This window comes from Hyperolius riggenbachi, chromosome 5 (assembly GCF_040937935.1).
Source record: "Hyperolius riggenbachi isolate aHypRig1 chromosome 5, aHypRig1.pri, whole genome shotgun sequence".
Classification (NCBI taxonomy): domain Eukaryota; kingdom Metazoa; phylum Chordata; class Amphibia; order Anura; family Hyperoliidae; genus Hyperolius; species Hyperolius riggenbachi.
Genome location: NC_090650.1, coordinates 306,870,364 through 306,893,551, shown reverse-complemented (window position 1 = coordinate 306,893,551; position 23,188 = coordinate 306,870,364). Strand labels below are relative to the sequence as shown.

Genomic DNA, 23,188 nt, shown 5'->3' with positions numbered 1-23,188 from the left:
TTAGCAATCACCATGGCAAGATAAATAACTAAAAAAAAAATCATGTGTAAATGGATGTTCTTAGTGATTGGTCAAGTAAGAGGCACACGTGTAGTTTAAATTAAAAACTTGCGTTTTGGAGCAGTATTTACTGCTTCTGTTATATATACATGTTCTGAATGTTGATATAAAGGGATTGTTGGCCAGTATTATAAACACTTTCACTGAATCAATGTTTATAACATCACATAGTCAAAACCCAATAAACTCTTAACAAAGAATCAATAGACTTACAATTATATTTTGATTCAATTAACATAATGACCAATTATCATAAGATAAAATGCTGGACTAGTGAAGTCAGCATGTACTGTACTTTAGAACTGTTACGTTAATATATATTTACAGTAATAGCATTATTAGCTGCTATGTTTTACTGAGGAAACAGTGACAAACAAATATCATTTAAGTTTGAATGTTGCTGTAAGATGATTAAAGTGTGCTAAGAACATAAACAAACTATAATAAAGCATTACTATTAGCCCTGCCTGGCTAATAGTACTCAGTACTGACAACAAAACAACTACTGCTGACTAGAAATGATGAATATTTCCTAAAGGCAAAGTCCTGTAGAAAAAAAAATACAGAAAGTACCAGTGTAACATGATCACAGCCAGGTAATCAGAGGCTTATAAATGTGACTGTGAAGAGAGTTTAGTCCTTCGTAGTCATATTTATAGTCTGATATTCTTTGGTCATGATTGCAGGATCATGCAGCATTTACTTTTCCTGTTTTATACTACTTGATTTTGCCTATAGGAGACATAATGAAAGAGAAATAGTTCTTAACTCCTGAGTACTGGTTTCAAAAATAATACTTGTCTGGCTGTCATGATGTTTCTTCAATGGCAACATTTTCAGAGTATCAAGCTACATGGTTGCTCTGGTTCACTGGCTCAAACTCATAAAAGCGCATTCCTTCAAACCAGTATGCTAAATAAGCTGCATAAATCTACATACACGATTTTCATAATCTTGCATCAACTCAGAATGATCTCATTCACTATGCCTTGTAATTATCTTAAAGTAGTCCTATATTAACCTGTTTATGGTGTGAAACTTAAAGAGAACCTGTACTGAGTAAAAATATTTAAAATAAACACACGAGGTAACTTCAAATGAACATTGCATAGTTACCTTGCCATCAGTTCCTCTCAGAAGCTCACCATTTTCTTCTGACAATAATCCCTTCCAGTTCTGACAATATTTTGTCAGATCTGAAATATATCAGTTGCTGTCAGTAAAATATCAGTTGCTGTCAGTTATAGCTGAGAAGAAAACTGATGTACCAGGCAATGTCCATGTTTCCCTATGGCTCAAGTGGGCGATGTTACAGTTTAACTGTGTGCTGACCAGAAAGCTGTTATGGGGAATGGCCATTTTCTAAATGGAGGACGGAAAATTCCCTTGATCACAGTGAACAAACATGACGCGGGACAGGAGAAAGACACTGAGGAGTAGACTACATGGAAGGTAAGTATGACTTGTGTATGCTTATTTTGACTTTTAATTTTCAATTCAGGTTTTCTTTAAGCTGTTAAATATTCCCAACCCCTCCCTCACAAAGCTGCTCATATTGACCAGCTAATAGCAAGAGTCCTGCAGGCTACAAATGTGCAGAACATATAAAGTGGAAGCAATAGAAGAAGCGTTGATCAAAGTAGTCCACCACCCCCGCAGACTAGAGCACACAGGAACAATGACTCAGTCTCAATCAGCTAAGTCAGGATATCTTTCCTTTATTCAAAGGAGTACATAGTGAGAAGCAAATCCAGTGCTGGTTTTCACTATGTACTCCATTGAATAAAGGAAAGATATTCTGACTTCATTGGTCAAGCCTGAGTCATTGTTCATGTAGACCAGCTGTCATTAGACCAATGTTTACTAATCCTATCACCAGTATCACATGACTAGAGATGTTGACAGTTAGCCTGTGGCAACAGCTTTGAGTGAAGAAGGGGGCACAAATTATTGAAGCAGTCCATTTGGGTTGGGTGCCCGATTGTAGCCAATTGGCTAAAACATTTCTTACACTTACACTTTCAACATCACTTACATTCGATACTAGTCGATCGGCTAGGAGAGGAACCGTTAGTAGTTGGGTGCAGGTGGGTTAGTGATATAGCTGGAATCATTTGCATCTTATTGACCATCTCTACACAGGGGGCTCACCAATGTCTTTGTAATGCTAGCTGGAATCATTTGCATCTCATTGACCATCTCTACACAGGGGTCTCCCCATTGCCATTCTAATGCTAGCTGGAATCATTTGAATCTCATTGACCATCTCTGCACAGGGGGCTCACCAATGTCTTTGTAATGCTAGCAAGAATCATTTGCATCTCATTGACCATCTCTACACAGGGGACTCACCAATGTCATCTTGGCAATTTGTACTGAATGATGAATCTCTATGCAGCTGCTATGAAAGCAGTTACTATACTGAGCTTTATTATTTGTTCTACATGGGATATAGGTTTCACTAGAATGCTTGCCTTTCATATGGAGGTTAGAGAGTCAGGTGGCCCTATAAGGATTGCACCATCGGGCCTCGGCACACATAGTTGGCAGCTTTTTATTGGAGACACATTGCATGCACATGTATTGATTCACTCATATAAGAATTCAGAGCCTGATATACTACAAAAAAGATACAGATCTTAGGATGTCCTACGACTGCTGCAATTAAGGTATATTTAGCTCAATAAAGAACACATGTTTTGTATAAGGCTTCACTAGACTAGAAAAATGTTTTACACAGCAGTAATTTATCATATATAAATAGTGTGTCATGAACTGAAATGGTGAATCGAAAGAACTGTTTAAGCTGTAGGGTAAGAATGATGAATGTGACTCAATACTTTGTACATCCATTTATGTGTGTGCTCAAAGGTTGTGAACAACAATACTCATAAACAGGACGGCCTTTTTGGTCTTACCTGTAAATTGTGCTGTCCTGTTTGCTGGTTACAGCCTTAAGGTCTGTGAGCTGCAGGAAATGGTCATGAAAGTAATGAAGGTGCAATATGCACACCAACAAAAAAGAGGTCGGAATAAATATACGTGTAAAGAGGTCACCCAAGCTAAACCTTTCCAGTCCGAGATCTGCCAACCTGAAATATAAAATAAGGTGCCAGGTTAGGATCAAATATTTATATGTAAAATGATGAATGGGGCTAAAGTAATAGTGTCCTGGCTAAATCCATGTATTGCCATGCAAGCTTTCAAAATATACTGTTTTTCAGTCAGAAGACATGATATCCCTTGCTAGATAGAGGACGGTAGTTAGTGCATGCTGTATGGACTGTATGGCCACACATGATACAATAAAATGATCCAATTTTATGGCAGTTTGATAAAAACAATTGATTGTCCAGAAAAATTGAAAGTTTTTCTTCTTTTGAGTGAAAAAACTGTTTGGATTTCCCTTTTTTTATTTTTTAAATACAAGTAGATTGGGAGTGGTGGATTTTTCTTTTTATGAAAACTGAATGGTGTAGGGTAGATTGACAATTTATTAATGTATAGACCCAAGACATTTTTTCAGGGTTTTCAAGTTTTTTTCATAATTGGAGAATATTTGAACACACGTGTGTGGTACATTGGTCAGATTTTCAAAAATGTTACAATCAATCAATTAGAAAAAATGATTGTAATTCTTGAATTAAAAATAAATAAAAAAATGTAAAACCCCTAAAACCTTTAGGGTTAGGGAACACAGGCCACTCTGAAGAAGAGACTTGTAGTCAGCTATCATACATTTATGCAGTTGCATGATTCTGCCAGCTAGCGTAATGTAGTTATTGACTAACAATAGCAAATCTGAATCTATTTCACACAGGTTGTTGATGACAGATACTTAATCACTGCACTCTTATTGCTCCTGTGGATCTGGTAGGTGCTTGCATACAGATAGAGGCACTCAGTAAAGGCGGTGGGGTGGCACCTGCCCCTGCATGAGTAAGGGGGGGTTGGCTAGACATGGCATGCAGTGGTTTCCTGCTGGGCAGTTAACTACTCCATGTATCAAATTCTGACACACATGGTTACAAAGGCTGCCGTTCAGTTACATTATAGATGGCTCTTGCTGCCTGTGATACCAGTGTGAAAGAGGCCTCGCTCTGCCACCTGTCCTATACCGTTGGTATTGAAGATAGTGATGTATCTGCTATGGAATTCCAGCTTTTACTGGCTCATACTTCTGTACAATCAGCATTGCTGGGACCAAGGTCACATGAATAAAACAGCTAAAAGCTTATCTCCACCACTAACAGCAATATGAAAACATCTCCATCAGTATATTAGCATGGCAAGCAATTTAAGTGGAAGAACAATCCCAACAGATAACCTACTTCTCTTCATTTAATCCTGTCATATTCATCCAGAGAGGTGGGAAGGCTTTAAACTGGAAAGTATAAATTAAGATAAGCACCAACATGGTGTAAACTACAACAGACATCCAGAAGTATTTCAGTATACGTCTCCACCATTCATAGTGAACCTAAAATTGTGAAAAAGAGGTAAAAAGAGGAGAATACTCATTCAATATTGGTATAATAAGCAGCCTATATTGTCACAAGACTCATTTCATGACAAATATGGTTACATCTGCACTTCTTGTTGCTCCTCCTGACAAATTCTAAAATATGTATTTAATACAAAATATGAACTTATTGGCAATTAATATAAAATCTGTAGTTCAAAGGGAACCTGAACTCAGAACTTCCTCTCTGCTCTAAAAGATAGGCAACAACATAATAACCTTTAAAGAAAACATACAAACCCTGCAATAAATCTGTAGTGTGTCTACTTCCTGCTTTTATGGAAGCAGACATAGAGTTAACAACCTGTGTTTACTAATTAGCTGCTCTGCCAAGGCAGCCAGCTGACAAAGCTGAGATATAAAATTACAGTTGTGATTAGTCCCAAATGAGGGGGAATTAGAACGGCTAAACTCTCTAATTACATACAGGGTACATTTCTCTATGTTTTCTGTCCTGTGCAAGAGTTCAGGTCCACTTTAATGTATAAGCATGAGCTCCCAAATAAATGAGATGATTATTTTGGTTGGATCAGACAGTGACTATAGATGAGATTTCTAAATCCGTGATTGGCAAAAAATCCTATTAACAACCAAGTCTTTATATTTGAACTTTGCTCACGTGGACTAAAGGGTCTGATTTACTATCAGTATGTTGTGTGGTGTCCTGATTGCAGATTTGCTAAGTAAAACAGGACGCTTGCGGGTTCACTAAAATGTCAGGGAAACTGTTTACAAAACATCACTGCAAGCTCAGATAAATGCTGTAGCTGTGCTAGCCTTGCCTTCATTATTCAAACCACTGAATTCCTCAACACTACTTAGATATCTGGGGTTTTTGTTATCTACATATTACCCTAAATGGGTGTTCTTTCTCATCCATTCCCTTCCTGACGGCGCCCACAAAATCCTGATGCTCAGATTGCAGATATATGAGTAATGCTGGAGCACAAGGTTATAGTATGTGTGAAGTGCAGGGGAAGAGAGAGGAACAGGAAGCAGCCACAACACAGCGGCACACAGCACACAGGTTGTGGTTACATATTTGTAAATAACAGGCAACCGGGAGATTCTCAGATCTCCATAGGTGGGCCAAATCAGTATAACATTATAGCTTTATTATTGACCAAAGGGTTCATTCTGCTGGGTCAAACTTTCATTTCACGGCTATTAACCAATCGCTGTGATCCTGGGGGAAGGATTACGTGACTGGGGATCACACTGATTATTCTCTGATCATTCTTCAGGTGCTGAGGCAATGAGCTGCAGAGCTGCTGTGAAGAAAAGTGCCTACAGGAAAGCCTGTATTCCTGTAAAGTTTGATCGCTAAATTCCTGAAGCACAGGGCATGTGCTACAGGCACATTAGCTTGCTGCGCAGGAAAAAGAGTGCTAACATCTGTAAAGCACTTCTCTATTATGGGGTAGGTAGATGGGGAGGGCAACAGCCACTCAGAGAAAAGGTGGCCATACACTTATCGATTTCTTTCATCGATAACCAGCAGATTTGATCATTGTGATTGAATCAGCTAAAAATCTATGCCGTTGGGGGAAGATTCTTGTGTTGACTCATAAGGGATCTCTAAATGTGTCCACCCAGGAATTGGGATATAAAACACTTACCAGATGGTACAGAACCCCTAAAGCTCTACACAAGATGTTCCCATCAGTCCCAGATAGCTGCTGGAGATGTGGTGATCAAGATTGTGGCCTATTACACCCTTTTTGGTCATGCCCTTCCCTCGACACATATTGGAAATCTATACACAGACTCACAGAAAAGATTACATGTTCCAAATTGGACTTAACCCCAAATGTCTTTCTCCTACATGACACAACCACTGCTTTGAAAGCATACAAAAAATCCCTGACTATTCATCTTCTCAATGCAGCCAAAGCCCTGATACCTTTACACTGGAAATCTCCCAATCCTCCCTCCATGAAGGCCTGGATACTAAGAGTAAATGCGATTGAGACATTGGAAAGGATGATTCTTATGTCACAGGATCGTTCGGAGCAATACACAATCACCTGGTCCGTATGGACAGACTTCCAATGCTCTGACGAATATAAAACTCTGACCCTCTGAATCTTATGTGGAACCTTTTTTCCCTTACTTTTCTCCTCCCCCCTCTTTCCTCTCCCCCCTTCTTGCACATGGGAGTGACTGCTGACTGTTCACCCAACGGTCAACAAATAAGTCTTGTTCCATAGGCTCTATATGTAGCTAAACAAATAGGTGATCTGATCTATGATTCCTATATCAAAATGCTCACTTTGATATGCCTTTGTGCTGTTTATTGCATGTAGATTTTTATATTTGGATATAGCTACACATTTTAAGCTCCATGCACTATGTCAGTAATGTAACAACATGTAAACATTGTTTTGGCGTAAGTAATATTCATACTGATATATTGTTTTTCTCTTCATGTACGTTCTATATCAATAAACTTTGATTGTGAAAAAAAAAATCTATGCCGTAAACAATGCCCAATCGATCCATTTTTGGCCAAAATCGATCAAATCAATTGCTTGCACTGCAGGTACGGTATATCACTTGATCAGTGACGGGTCTTGATGTATGCACATTTGGCCCACAACTATACTTCTGGCGTAATAGCATGGGCTGGACTGTGGAATCTGGAAGCCCCCTTTATCAATATTTCTTGACCTCAAAGTTTAAAAAAGTGAAACACCCAAACCACAAAAAAAGTAATTTAATAGCACACATTAAAAATGAGTATTGGACCTCCTTTTCTTCATTTGCAATCTTTGTGTTTTTTTAATATTTCTATTCTTCATCTGTAATTCTGCAGTTTTTTATCTGTAATTCTTTTCTTCATCTGTATTCTTTGTTTGTTTTTCTTCTGTTCTTCATCTGTATTTCTTGTATCAGAACTGCACTCTATAATCCTGTCACCAAATCAGTAGGAGAGGGTTGAGGCAAATAGGCCATTTCCAATGTACCATAAGTTGTCATATCTTTTGTGTGATGCATGTGTTTTTCAAATGCTCCAGGGTTATGTTTTCTGTATAATTTTGGAAATTTTTGGGAAATAAAATAAGTTTAAAAAAAATGAGTGGCAGCATATTGGAATTTCTCACCATGTCTTTCCATTGGTCCATTGTTCTGGACCAGTGGAAGCTCCAATGGGAGATTGTGACCTCTGCACATCTATGTTGCTTGCCCAGTGGTAAGGATGCAAAATCTAAATTTTTTGGCCACTTTCTGTTTACACTAGGACCGGTTTCTGTGCACCATGTCCAAACAAAGCAGTAATTGGAAGCTGATTCTCTCTGTAAACTGCTCCACATACCTGATACAATGCCACACAGAAAAGGAACAGCATCATGTAGATGATTTTGTACATGACTATTTTTCCTTCAAAGCTGACGAAGAAAAACATTCCTCCACAAACATAAATCCAATACTTGACAAACATGGCCATCACCATGTTTCCCAGCACTTTCATGATGTCATTTTCATCGTCTTCCCCTTCTTCTTGTTCTTCAGTTTTTTGTAATTCATCTTCTAAGGAAAAAACATATATTGATGTACTTACAGCCACTATTAATACAATTCTACATTCATCATTGATTTCATTCATATAAATACTGTCTCTCACCTTTGTCCTGACTTCCAACTTTAATTTCCGATAAGGTTGCTTCTTTTAACTTTAATTGTTTTTGCTCAGTAAGGTGTTGTCTGAGCAAAAGCCAAAAAGTGAGGTTAAAAAGGAGCTAAAGAAAACATGCAAGAAAGAAAAGAGTTAAGCTTTCAGCTGCTGTAAAGAAACAAGTCCATTTACAATTTTCTATCAGGATTCACATTCTTCATTAACACATATTTTTTATTTATTGACATGCACAGTCCCCAAGCCTATTAATAGCACACTATGTACATACCACTGCTTTGTATGTTCTATGTCTGAAATTCTGTGATAGTACTTGTACATCCTGAACAAGCTAAGGAAGTAATTGTTGGCTGAAAGGCTTGGGCCCAATTTTGTAAAAACATTTTTAAAATGTCTGGATAAGTGCTTTCAGCATTTTGTGTTTGTGTGGGGTGACCCAGGCTTTTCTCAAGCTTTTATCAGGTGGAACTAGATGTTTGGACAAGTGGCAATTGGCTACGTTTGAACTCATTTTTCAGCACTAGGAAATATTGGAGTGCAATTGGATGCAATTTTTTTAGCTGTTAGACAGTCTCCAGTCACAGCACACTGCATTTACTTGGAGGCCCACTAAAGCGACATTACAAAATACCTCTGTGCACTGGCACACTGCCATGGTGGGACATGTCACACAAGGGCATTTTAGGGACATTCAAATGTGGTGTACATATTGTTGCGTCATCGGTGAGTTGGGCACAGGTCTAGCCGAATGACGGCTCTCCCTGCTGCCGCTAATCTCCCCGGCGGCGTTAAAGGGATACTGTAGGGGGGTCGGGGGAAAATGAGTTAAAGTTACCCGGGGCTTCTAATGGTCCCCCACAGACATCCTGTGCCCACGCAGCCACTCCCCAATGCTCTGGCCCCGCCTCTGGTTCACTTCTGGAATTTCAGACTTTAAAGTCTGAAAACCACTGCGCCTGCGTTGCCGTGTCCTCACTACCGCTGATGTCACCAAGAGGGTACTGCGCATGCCCAGTATGGTCTGTGCCTGCGCCGTACATTCCTGGTGACATCAGGGGGAGGCGAGGACACGGCAACGCAAGGGCAGTGGTTTTCAGACTTTAAAGTCTGAAATTCCAGAAGTGAACCAGAGACGGGGCCGGAGCATCAGTGAGTGACTGCGCGGGCACAGGATGCCTGCAGGGGGCCATTAAAAGCCCCAGGTATGTTCAACTCATTTTCCCCCAACCCCCCTACAGTATCCCTTTAAATACTAATCCCTCTCCAAGTTGTCGCAACTCAGAGGGAGATGTATTTCAGGGTCTGGTAATCACCAGATCCCCAAATTACTCTTTTGCGGTGCACACATCATAGCACTGCTGCTATGAGGGCGCCCAGCTTTGACGCTCGGCGCTGAGCGCCGTGTACTGAAGTTACCTTCTTTGTCAAATGTGGCATTCAGTAAAACATCTGTATAAGCTAAGCCTAAATGTGACTTTTTGTACTAGACCACTACCTCAAATGTAAGTAGAAGTAGTCCAGCAGCTCGCAAGTAAGCCAGAAACAAAGATGTAAGGGTAAGGAAATGTTGGCCCCATATGTTATGGGGGTAATTGGCGACCTTACTTGTTATGGGCGTATGGGGTGGTGGTGCTATTTGTGCACTTAATGTGTAGGGGGGAAATGATGACCATATTTGCCATGGGGAGTTATAGTGGAAGCAAAGTGGAGGGGTGGGGGAGCTGGTGACTATACTAGTTATGGGGGGAGCCATAGTGACCACCCTATTGTTATGGGGGAATAGTGATTGCATTCGTTATGGAGAATGGATTATGGTGGCGATGGCTATACTTGTTAGGTGATCCTTGGTGAATGGGCCTCTTGGGATTGCCACAGGTTGGAGGTCATAGAATGTGAGGCCTATCAGAGTTTTACTGCGGGAGAGGGGGTGCATGAGTAGCAGCAGTTATGCCCCTGTACAAACAAGAAGGAATGGTCAATTTGATATATATATATATATATATATATATATATATATATATATATATATAAATATATATATACTTATCCTTTAAGGCTTTCCCATCAAGATCTTACCCATATGCAGGGCTAAGACCCTTGTTTGCATATATTGTTTTGTTCTACAGAGTATATTATTGAAAAGAAGCCAACATGAAAAAGACAACATAAGTAGAATAATTGTAAGGAAATAATCCTACAATTGTAAGCATACAATAGTACAGTAGGCCTATGGGCTCAAAATACTTGTTGCTTTACTGAACCAAAAAGGGGACAAATATTTTCCCAATGAGAAGACTAAAGGAAATGCAGATACATCTTCAACAAAGAACTAGGAATAGTCAGGCATTAAGGAGATAAGTATGCACATTTTTTTCCTTAATATGTATTATTATTACTAATGTTACCAGTGTTCTCCCCAGGCTATTTTAGCTAAGTGCTCCAGGGCAGTGTTCTCCCCAGATTTTTTTTCCACCCGGGTGGCATGAAAAAGTAGCCGGGTGGGGCAATATGAGAGAATGCAGGGCCGGTGCTTCTGTGCGCAACTCTGCTTATAGTATAGGAGGAGGTGAGCTGATGACAGCCGGGTGCTCTTCAAAACTAGCTGGGTGGAGCACCCAGCTAAAAGAGCCTGGGGGGAAAACACTGCAGGGAGACAGCTCGGGGACCCAATGCTGTTTATATGGTTCGCAATGTTGTTGCCTAGCAATGCATCTTTACAGCACTTGGGCCCACAAACTGTGTGCCCTAGTGATCTCATGCAATCGCTACAGATGCACAGGCTGGCAATAATGGTACGCTACATGCCTAACTAGTGATGAAATAGGGCATATATGGTATCATTTTAAGCAGGACAAGCCAGATAATGTATACTGTGGCATTTGTCATGCAAAAATTAGGGAAGGTAAAACATGAAAAAGTGTGTAATTTTTGTGTTTATGCCTAATTTTCCGTGAAAAAGTGCCTGTGAAATTAAACAATACTTGGAAAAAAATATTACCCAAAGAAATTTTAGATTGCCCTGAATAAAAAAACGAATATATTATTTCCTTTGAAGTAATTATTTCCTTTGAAGTATGTACTATAATTTATTTCCCCCCGTGTTTACACTTTCAATAAGTATACTTTGAATAAGTTAAAAGAAAAATTTAAATGAATCAGTTTAAAGCACTAAACACCCTCTCCTCCTCTTCCTATATTATTAACCAAAGCTCCACCAGGCTTCAGCACACCAACACTCTGTCCCCTTGACCCAGCCTGGAGGTTCTGCTTCCTTACTTGTTTATGTCTGATCACCAAGGATGTCCTTTCACTCCAAGTGGCCTTTTTATAATGATAAGTCAGTATGCGTTCACATCATTGGGATGTAAAGATAATCTTCAAACATACAAACATCTGTTGACATGCAGTAGATAAGGGAAGGACCCCAACAGGGTGCCATTTGATAGGCTGACAGAAAGAGCATGTTCATACATTCTAACATGTGAGTTTTTCATCAGTGTTATAAGTGAAAACGTACCTTTGATGCAAGCTCTTCTGGTTTCTTTCTTTCAAGAAGACCTGAAACTTCTCCTAGTTCCTCTTTCAAGTCTATGCTCCATATATACTGTAATGTCACCAGTAAGTTGCCATAAACAACCATAAAGGGAGAGCTAAGCATGGCGTATTTTCTCCTATCACGAATCATCCACAGAGCACAAGACCAAATCAGCAACACAAATGTTAACCAACTGTGGTATGTGATACTCCATGCCTAAAAGACAGAATGGGTTTTTAAGGCATATATACAGAAGTGACCACTAGTTAAACATGTTTTACATTCTGCAGGAGACACCGTAGCTGAATAGTTATCGTTCTGGCCACTCTACAGGGAAGAATTCAATCTGTACTAAGGCAGCAGCAAGATATTCTTTATCATGTTTACTAAGAGAATGAGGTAAGTAGCAAAGAAAAAAAGAGACTTTAAAATGATACCTATTAATGGCTGGTTTAAAAAGTTTGGACTAAAAACATTCAGTTTTCTTCCTGGGGCATATTATCAGATAGACTGTATGCTGAAGAATGAGGTGTGTGTGTTTGTGTGTCTGTATGTGTGTATGTGTGTATGTGTGTGCGTGTGTGGTGTGTATGTGTATGTGTTTTTCTTTTCTTTTCTTCCCATGTCAGTGTGCCTCTATGTGCATTTTTGTTTGCGTTTGCTACTCCCACAATACTGACCACAGACCACACGGTCTCTCTCTAAAACTAGCATAATGTTCTACATCATCATCCTTTTATACTTATAAATAAGGGTATACCTAGTTGTGCAGAACTTTTTTCCGTATTATTCTTAAGCCTAGCTTCAGACATTGATGATATTTTCCTGGCCCTCTTAAAGCACTGAGCACTTTTTATTTGTGTATAAGCTCTTGAATTGATTGATGGGAAATTAATCACAAAGCCTTTTCACCTTCCACACCTAAAATATCCAACAGGAAGATGACCTGATGTCCTTTAGAAATACATGTGGCATGTTGAGATAAACATGTGTATATAGTACCAATCTTTCCAATCTTAGATCTTTCCTGTGTTCTTTTTCTATTTTCTTTTTTCATTGCAAGGCCTAATAAATCTGTCCATTATCTATGCAGTCAAAGCAGCTGGACAGCAATGGCAAATCTCTTGAGTACGTAAAAGAGTCTATGAAAACTTTTTGTGGATGTGTTAACAAAAATGATATCAGGACAATGAGACAAAGTTCAAAAGGTCGTAATTTCTCTGTGTGGCATCTGAATGGACAACAGCCATGTTTGTGTGATGTTATATCTGGCAGGGACTTCAGACCGAGGCATTCAACCCTTACAATTAAAATAAGAAAGAGGGACTTCAGGAAAGGTTTAGTCTACTGATACAATTATCTCATTTACTTCATGTTTATGTTAAGGTATTTAACATGCAGCATTCCAACTATACAACACTCAGTAGAACCAAATACCTCGAGAAGAAATTCCTCAATTCCAGTGACTGCAGTATAATGCCATTGGGTGATCTGAATGATCTGATCGAAAATACAGTAGCTCACTAAAAACAGCACCATTAATGGGCACCTTAAAGGAATCTTAGCAGCTCCTGGTTTCAAATAGCTGAAAGGGCTGCCATGTTTGAGAAGTTAACCCTCCTGCTCCCTTTTTACTGTCATTATGCAGGGAAGATGTGAAATTCATAAAGTGTGACTAATCTGTTTGAAACCCCAAATTCCCACTCATCACTCTCCCTAATGCTTAATGGGTTTATTTGATCTAAGCTTGTGGGCAATTAAGTCTAATTTGGTGAGTTCTTATCTGACTTCCATCTTCTGTTGCTTGCAACCGGCTTGCCAGAGAGAAGACGTACAGGGAGTAGGATTCTGCCTGCAATTAACCCTTAAATGTAAAAGGCTGAGTTAAAATGAAAGGGTTTTTTTTAATAATGGACCACATTTTTAGCATGTATTTTTAATTTGCTATTAAGCTGCCCTAGGAGTTAAAAATGATGCTCAGTTCCCATTAACAAGGCGACCGCATGCTAATCCTGCCCCTCTCCAGTCTCCACCTGAAATGCAGCAAATGGATGGTGCACATCTTCATCGTGATATATAACAGGTATTTTACAGTCCAATTTCAACATGATATCTTACCATCATAGATATGAGGGCACAAATGTAGCTTTGTTTCATGATAAACTGTAATGCAACCACCATGGCATGAACCTTGGCACTTTCCTTTTTCTCAGAAACTTCCTCCTCCACATCTTCTTCCTCTTCCTCTTCTTTCTTTTCTGATGGAACACATGTTACTAATTCTTCTTCATAGCATACAGGTTAAATACTATACACATATTTATTGCTATAGGCTAGATCAAAAAGAAAAGACACAATATTCTCCTGCAATATGGCCTTGCAAAAAGCAATGAGCATATGTATAAATCAGAAACCTCTGTAAAGTTAACTTTAAAAGGCATCTGTTGAATGAAAAAAGGGGTGTGTAAAGTAGGTCCTTCATATACTGTATTTTGCACATGACCTCTAAGTTAAACAATACTGAAACTTTAGACTGCTTAGTAAAGCCAGAAGAAAGACAGAGGGTGGATTTATGTAATCTGTGATGTTATACAGGATAAACAGTATATTCACAAATAGCATCCATTCCATTTACTGCAAAAGTGTGCTAGTCTACTTTAGGTGACCCAGCAGGAAACCTCATAGGGAAATTCCACTAACATGATTGGCACCCTATTGAACTGCTAAGTTTCCAATAGGTTGTAGGGAACTACGCCCACACTATTCAGCCAATCACAATGCTTTGTGTTGTAAGAGGGTGTTGTGATTGGATAACTGTTCCCTATGAGGTTTCCTGCTGGGTCCCCTAAACTAGACTAGCACTGCAAAAAGGACAGACATGCTAAATATTTTACCATGTTTTTTGCAGCATGAAATACACAGGAAGGCAATAAGTATAGAAAGATCCTGAAAACAGCCCTTACCTGAGACTTCATCAGTGTTCTCCCACTTGTACTGTGGTGTAGAATACATATCTATTTTAGTTGGTCCATTCTCTATAGGAAGTGATGTATGTATTGTATGGTAATCAACTGGAGTCCCATTAACTGTTACAAGCAACACCTGTTAAGTAGCAGTTTGTAAGATGGATCAATGTAATTATTTCACATATAAAACAACTCACTCCTTAAAAACAATTAATTATAATGTATTTAAGCTAAAATAATTACAAATGAAATCCAATATATCAGCCCATGCAACATCATAAATAATAAGACAAAATAATTTAATTTACTCATATGAAATGCTAGAACGACATAGGCCTATATCACCTGATAGGATGTGTAGCATTGTCTAATCTCTGACTAGTGATTTGCCTCTGTTTACAGAGTTGCTGTCTTAGCTAGTTACAATAAAAGTATATGAAGCTACAAACCGCTAGCAACTAGCAACTTTTAGGCCAGAATACAAATATACAGCATCTGCTGTTAACTAGTTTTGCTGGTACAAACAAAGCTGAGAATAAAATACACTGAGGATTTTGCAGCAATATGTTACTGCAGAAAACTGCTGCAGCACTGTCGCCCATGTAAAATAGCTCTTCAGACTGTAGCCCACAGGGTACTTTGTAGGAAAGATTGTAACTGTCTGCATGGGTTCATTGCCCATGTGACATAGATATAGCAGAGGCACTAAAGTGGTTCTATAGCTGTAAACTCCAGAAGCAGTAAGTGGTAATGATGCATACTCTGCTACTTTTTACTCTGTAAATTAACTGCCTCCAAATGTCTCTTAGTTCAAGCACTTAAAACAGGGGTGGAGGTGCCCAGTGCATAAAAGATAGGCTAATAAACTGTTGATCTTATAAAGAGAGAGGTAATCTTACCTCTCTTGAAGAGTTTGGACCAGTTTATTGAAAAAAGGTCTTTCATTTGAGCAATTAAAATTGACAACGTGTTTCGCTGATGCTTGCCCACTTCCTTAGGTCAGTAAAAAAGCAGGTGGTAACTTATATGGCTGTGTAGCAAACATAGAAGCACTCATGCTTGCTATACAGTCTTAGCAGCTTAAATATAAATTGATATTTGGTCCATCTTGTTGCTTTCAGCTGTACTGGGAAACCGTTCATGATTAGGACTACAGCAGCCAGCCCTACCCACCCATTTTCAAACAATAAGACCGATCAGGCTGGTGTGAAGACCTTATATGATTACTATTATCCTGAAATAGGCTGGCCAGTCCTGTCTTTCCTCCTCTCTGTCTGGCTAAGTATTCCTGCTTAGTGGCAGGAACTAACCAACTTCCATGTCATGGAAAATAAAACGGAAAAAAATGAAGAGGAACATGAATGGGAAGGGAATGGAAAGATGGAAGGGTAATTGTTAATAACTGCAATACAAAATTGTACTGGACACATACATATTTAGAATTAATATCATCAATCTAAAATGATCTATCTGGGTATTGTATGTTTACGGTTATTTGCACTTTTTAAACTAGCTATTCATTATCCAGTAATGCAACTACATGGTCACATATGTTCATTCTGAAATTCCACAGAAAATGATCGAGTGACCTCAAGGAGCCTAATGTAACAATGGACCAGCCATGTTGCATAAGGTAAAATGTATTGCTTTCAATATTATTAGTGTGGCATGGAAAGGAGCTTCCCTTTAGGAGGGTGCAATAATACAGGCAGTCCTAGCATTGTTTAGCATTGTTGTTGGTTAGTTTAAAGAAGCATGCATTTATCTGACACCTTTACAGCTACAACTTGGTTTCCTCTTGTGCCAAATAGCTATTACCTTGTAAAGTGTTAGAGGTGTGGCTTGGTGAGGTGAGAAATTGCACTCTAATACTACAGTATAACAATGCTATAACTACACAATGTGGACCCAAACTGAGAGTGATGCCTTTGTTCATCCTCTGAATACATATCAGTATTGCATCTGTATACAAACAGAGCTAAACATATATGTGGAATGAACTCTTGTTGTATACTAACATCAGATGACTTGTTGTATTCATCTTGGGTCATGGAAAGAAGCTGCAAAAGCAAAGCAGAACTTATTAATAGCAGCCACAAGTACAACAATGCTGTGGATTACAAAAAAAAAACAAGAAACACTACTAGATATTTTCTAGAAGAGCAGTGCAACACATTACAGCAAAACAAAAATACACACAAAATATTTCCATTAAAGTTATAACTATAGCTAAAGTACCAAAATACAGAAAATACCAAATACCAAGTTAGGGAAATTTAAGCCTTGTACACATGCTACAAGGATCTAGGCCAAGGCGGGCAGTTGATGTGACCTTAGCCAAGAATCTAGCGTGTGCACAGTGGACTACGACTTTCCTTATGCCTGGGCAAGCGAGCAGCCAGGCATAGCGACTCCAAATGCTGGCCAAGGACAATGTTCTTCACACTTACTCCACTCACTATGTGAGTCACTCCGTTCGTCGACACTCCTCCCCTGCTTAGCAACAGGACGCATTGCTTAGAGATTAGCAACATGTCTGTACAGCCTCGGCCCCCGCACTGTCACCAGAAAGATCGAGTCCCGATCCCGCTTTGGTGACCATCCTTCTATGTGTGTACGAGGCTTAAGACAAAGGGCCTGCTCCTACTGCACATGTTTCAATACAAGTGTTGAAACACATGCATTTTTCCAATTGTAACAATGCCAACACTAGCATGTAGAACACAGTACGCCAATTCCTCTAATGCAATGGGATTAACACCAATGCAACTGCACTGCTAAGTGATTGTTGTGTGAGTTTCCTCCTTTAATATAATCTAAGTAATCAATCCAAACACAAATGCAATGACAAATTTTAAAAATTGCGCTAAAGTAAAAGAATCAAATACTAATGGCAAAAATTGCATCACAGTGAAATAAAAAATGAGCTTGTTTTGTAATTTGAACATAGATGGATTAAGATGTAATGGGACCCTAGGCAATGATATGCATTTGGCACTTTCTTGTGGTCCTGAAGTGAAGAAAGGTCAGAGAAGGTGGCAAGTGGGCCTTCTGACACCCACTAGCCCCCAAGCACCAGCCTAGGCTGCCTGGTGGATGACCCTGCTTTGAATTTGAATGACAATGTGGAACTATAGCTGAAAAATGCAACTTTGTAACAAAAATTGCACCTTGAAGCATCAAGCAGATTACATACTGTATCTCACATAGATACCTTTATTTTCTTTCTCTATAAAATAATCTTATTGGGAAGCGGGACAATCTCTCTGGGCTGCTGTTCCCTCAGTATTTAATGACATCATTCTGAAAAAGGAATAATAGAACAAACTCTTCTCCCCACATGTCAACTTCTTAAATGTAATTCTGACTAAGTCTAGTTTACATTTGATCCATGAAGAATTGGTATTTCAGCTATAGTTATAGTCTTTAATAAGTTTGCTTGTGAAAAATGGTACACTGAGCATCATTCATTGGAACAAAAACAAGTACACTGGATCAGTACAAGTAATGTAAGTATTGTAATTTACAGTTTATTTACCTTCTCGCTCAAGTTGCACATGTATCTGAATTTACATAGACTGCTGGGTTTGTATAAAGGTGCATAAGGGTAGCATAACTAACACATTTCTATATCTTAACCAACTTGGTATACCTGATCATATGTACAGAATGCCCCACCTGACTTTATGCATGGACAAAAGGGCAAACACAGCATTAGAGAAGAACATGTATGGCTTTAACGTTAACTATGATCCAACTGATGTTCCTGTAGCAGCACATTTCTGTGGCCCAGGACATAACTAGAGTCACCTTCAGATTACTGTACTTAGGGTGACCGTAATTCACAAATGGATAAAGTAATGTGGGAAGTAACATTTATCTCAAGGTTCAAAATAGTATATCTAGAATTGAGCAGATACCAGCTATTTGTGTTTATATGTCTTGGACTTAATTTAGCTATTACATTTCTCTCCTCCTTCATTACTACTGTACCTGTTCTTAGTGCCATACAAATGTCCAAAGACTGGATGTTCAACCCTTGCTGAGTGCCAGGGCTCCAAAGCTCTCATGGCCCCGAATAAGAGTTGCAACCAGCAACCAGGTTCAAATTCAAGGAAACAGATATATTATATAAACATGCTTCAGAGTTCATACAATTTCATTTCATGCTCTTTACTAAATAGTCCAATGAATGATATAAATAATTTTTACAGAAATAAAAACATTGAATGTGCCAGAATTGGATCACCACAACTTAATTTGTGGATGATGAAAGGTTTTTAAAGAGACACTGAAGCGGAAAAAAAACGATATAATGAATTGATTGTGTAGCATGGATAATTACTAGAACATTAGTAGCAAAGAAAATATTATCATATTTTTATTTTCAGTTATATAGTGTTTTTTATAACATTGCATCATTCTCTAATATTTGCAGTTTACACACTACACAGCATTCTAAATGATTTTTACAGAGCAGGCTAGTGAACTATTGACCTGTCCTCAGACAGAGAAATAGAAAATACAGTGACTGACAGTTGAAATAACAAGCTTCAGAAGACAGAGCTCTCTGCGACTTTGAAAGTCGGGGAGCTCAATGGCTCTTTTGCATAGATAACAACTGGAGTTTCTTAACTCTTCCTGTAATGGAAACAATATTAGACTTATGTCTCTGCTTCTAATGTTTTATTTCTTAGCTGTACTACACATACAAATCATATCTTTTTTTTTTTTGCTTTAGTGTCTCTTTAAGTAAGCATTGGCCACTAACTTCTGATCCTCCCAGGTAAAATTTAGAGTACATAACATGAAAATATATTAGAAAAGGCAGTGGCTAATGTCTCCTAAATGATAGAACAAACAAATGGTTAGTATAAGGGTTCTTATACTGTAAAGAAAAATCTGGTAGTATATTTGAGCAACATTAGAAAAGGTTCTTTAAAGAATGAGAAAAGAGTTTACTCATTACCTACTTGGTAATGGGACATTTCAAAGATTTTGTGATGACTGGATCCAAGGCCACAATAAAATTTTACTAAATTACAAATTTTGCAGTGCTTTCATGTAAGTGCATGTAATATGGCTCCTGTTAAAAAGAGCACCAGATATAGCCGATATTCAATTTTGCATTTAATAAAATGGGCACCAGAGTATGCTGTAAGTCGTAAGATATAGTTTATAATACTGATATTCTACTATTCCCCACTGTAACCTCTAATTGTACATTTAGTAAAATGGAAACCAGGAAAAGTGATAAAATATTGGTTAATTTACTGATATTGTACTACTTCATCCATATAGCAAAACATCAATAATATTTACCAATATTTTACTATGACCCAACCTCTCCCTATTCTAACATAGAACCCTCACCTGGTGGTGCCTAACCTTAAACCCCCCCCCCGGGCGGACGTCTAACCTTAACACCCCCCATGGGCAACTGACTTTAATCCCCTGTTTTGTTTGTGTAATAAAAAATACTATATAATCCTTTCATCGTTTCTGGTTTTATGTAGCATAAAATGATATTTTTTTAATATAATGTAAGTGACCTTTTTGAAAAACAATAATTTGAAACATATGGGATTTGCATCTGAATATAATGCGAAGTGTGCAGAAAATCTATTTAGGTGCTGCACACTGAGCTGGTGGTCATTTCAGATGCAGCCTTAGTGGTATGCGCTGGTGTTCTTCTCGCTGTTCAACCAAATGTAAGTTACACATTTTTTTGGCTTAGCTGCTCCCAAGGTTTTAAATTTAGGTTAGGTCACTTGCCCGGAGGTTTGCCTCACCGTGGTGCAAGTGTCTAGTATATTATACTTTGCATGCAAACCATATTGGAAGCTAAAGTTCCTCCTAGTTTAATAAATGTTAGCACTTGTCTTGGAGGTAGGGCATGCATTTTTCAGTCTGGCAGAGGCGGTGTATGCCTGTGCGATTAACCATTCAATTGCAACATGTGTTTAGGGATGCGCAGCCTTTCCCCCCACCTTTCCTTAACTTTGTAACTATGTAACTGTCAGGTTAGCTGCTCCCAGCCCCTCCTCCTGAGTTTCCTGTTTGCATGATAAGTAGTAGCAGATTTGCATATGATTTGCATCTGAATTGAATGTGAAGTGTGCAGAAAATCTATTTAGGTGCTGCACACTGAGCTAGTGGTCATTTCAGATGCAGCCTTAGTGGTATGCGCTGCCGTTCTCCACGCTGTTCAACCAAATGTAAGTTACACATTTTTTTTTCTTAGCTGCTCCCAAGGTTTTAAATTTAGGTTAGGTCACTTGCCTGGAGGTTTGCCTCACCGTGGTGTCTAGTATAATATACTTTGCATGCAAACCATATTGGAAGCTAAAGTTCCTCCTAGTTTAATAAATATTAGCACTTGTCTTGGATGCAGGGCATGCATTTTTTAGTCTGGCAGAGGCGGTGTATGCCTGTGCAATTAACCATTCAATTGTAACATGTGTTTAGGGATGCGCAGCCTTTCCCCCCACCTTTCCTTATATGGGAAAAGCTGCTCGTTATGGTGCAAAAAGTTAAAAAGTGAACAAGTTTTTTTTTTCGGAGAAAAAATAGGGAACAGTGTTAGAAACAAAAACACAGTTTTAGAAATGATTACTTGTTAAATAATGGGTTATTGTAACCAAAAAGGTTGGTATGGAAAAGAAAAGATAACAGCGATATATTTGTTTTATTATGAGGCACCCTTTTTATAGAAAAGCACCAATATAAAAAAGACTTGCATTGATGTGAATTATTTTTAATAGGTGCCATTATTACATGTTACATTGCATGTTATTCTAATGATGGACAATGTTTTTTTTCAAATGATTTTAAATGTATGAAATAAGAACAATATGTAAGGCTTAACCTGATGATGTCACTGCTTCAGGGCAATTAGAATAAAATGAATATTATAGCTCCTTCAGTTCTTACTTTTCTTTCATCTGTGGGGTACTGGGTGGCATACCACAGGCTGCGTCTCCTTTCCGCAGTAAGAGGTGTTGGGCTGAAGTCTCCTTCCTTCTCCCCTTCTTCATTCTCCTTATTGTCTTCATAGTTTATCTAGAAAAAGTAATACCATGATAACAATGGTTATGAACTGGAACCAGATTTATTTAGAGCCCCTTTCCACTAGCAGCATTTTGTGATCCGATCCCGAGTAGCAATTCAGCTACTATACTTTGTATAGGAGAATAGGAAAACTGCATAGCAGTCGAGCTTTTCTCGCAACTCAGCAATTTCCCCTTGTTTTTTTTTCCAGAAGCAAGCGCAAAATGCACCACAATTGTGTCATACACCCAATGGATTGTGGTGGAATCACGATGGTAAAAATTATAAAGAAACATTATTGCATTGCGATTGCAATCTGATTTCCTAGTAGAAAAGAGCCTTAAATCACATTCTTATATCTAGAAAAATGAATACCATAATAACAATGGTTATTAACTGGAACCAGATTTATTTAATCTCATTATTATATCTAGGAACAGGAATGCCATGATTACAATGGTTATTAACTGGAACCAGATTTATTTAATATCATTCTTATATCTAGAAACAGAAATGCCATGATAACAATGGTTGTTAACTAAATCTAGTAGTATGTCAAAGAAAGATTTTCATTATAAGTCAATGCCAGAAAATGCATAAAAAAAAAACAAAATAGCAATTTCAGTATTTATATGCGTTTGTTAACAAATTCTGCACTTTGAGGGACAACACACTTAAATCCTACAGGAAACAACAATTAGATTGTACAAGGGCAAAGCAGCTCAATGATCAATAGAGATCAATGGCAAAGTGAAAATGCTAACCTTCTTACAGTACAGTATTAGTCTGAAAACAAGAAGGTCCATTAAGAGGTTGATACAGTTGTATTTAAGTGGTTTCTTTAATGTGTTCTCATCAGAGTAGCAACATCCAATCCAAGGCAGCGATCAATAGAAATAAATAATTAAGAATATGTTACACTTACAACAGGTTCCTGTAGCCAGAGACGTATGAGAGTTGCCAGTGTGTAATACAGTACTAAAAGGATGACAGGGTTCGTATAGTGGTACCAATTTAGGTTGGGAGTCGCAATGAATTTCCATGTGCTTGAACAGTTGGTTTGAACTAATGAAGTGATACCAAATAACCTGTGTTAAACAAAGTTCAATAAATTAAAATATGACCTTATTAATGAAAAGGCAATTACAATAAACAAGCACTCAGGTACTAATATAAAGCTATGTATTTACATAATAAATTCAGTTAAAGTATTCTTTGCTACACATCTATTTAGATCATTTAAACAAATGAAATTACAATTACTACTTACAATGATGACTGTAGTAAGAATTAATCAGGTAGTGATAGGAAAAGTTTGTGCCTTAGCTAGCAAAAGGTCAACAAAATAAATGTTGCACGGTGGGATAAAATATTGTTCCCCCACAGGACATGGTTCAGAACCTTAATGGGCCCTGGAATCC

The 23,188-nt window shown here is 38.3% G+C and overlaps 1 protein-coding gene across 11 annotated transcripts in view; it reads right to left on the bottom strand.

Moving 5' to 3' along the window:
* PIEZO2 (piezo type mechanosensitive ion channel component 2) overlaps positions 1-23,188 on the bottom strand; it is a 474,955-nt gene that overhangs the window by 171,528 nt on the left and 280,239 nt on the right. For 9 of the 11 annotated variants that reach the window (XM_068237153.1, XM_068237160.1, XM_068237158.1 and 6 more), the window contains exons 8-17: positions 22,693-22,855; positions 21,651-21,779; positions 16,736-16,777; positions 14,715-14,853; positions 13,870-14,009; positions 11,734-11,967; positions 8,208-8,322; positions 7,899-8,113; positions 4,392-4,540; positions 2,979-3,152 (exon numbers count right to left, since the gene is read on the bottom strand). In XM_068237153.1, the coding sequence (XP_068093254.1) occupies positions 2,979-3,152; positions 4,392-4,540; positions 7,899-8,113; positions 8,208-8,322; positions 11,734-11,967; positions 13,870-14,009; positions 14,715-14,853; positions 16,736-16,777; positions 21,651-21,779; positions 22,693-22,855 (1,500 nt within the window). Of the gene's footprint in view, positions 1-2,978; positions 3,153-4,391; positions 4,541-7,898; positions 8,114-8,207; positions 8,323-11,733; positions 11,968-13,869; positions 14,010-14,714; positions 14,854-16,735; positions 16,778-21,650; positions 21,780-22,692; positions 22,856-23,188 lie in introns of those variants that run through there. The other 2 variants (XM_068237154.1, XM_068237161.1) reach the window with 2 other exon arrangements.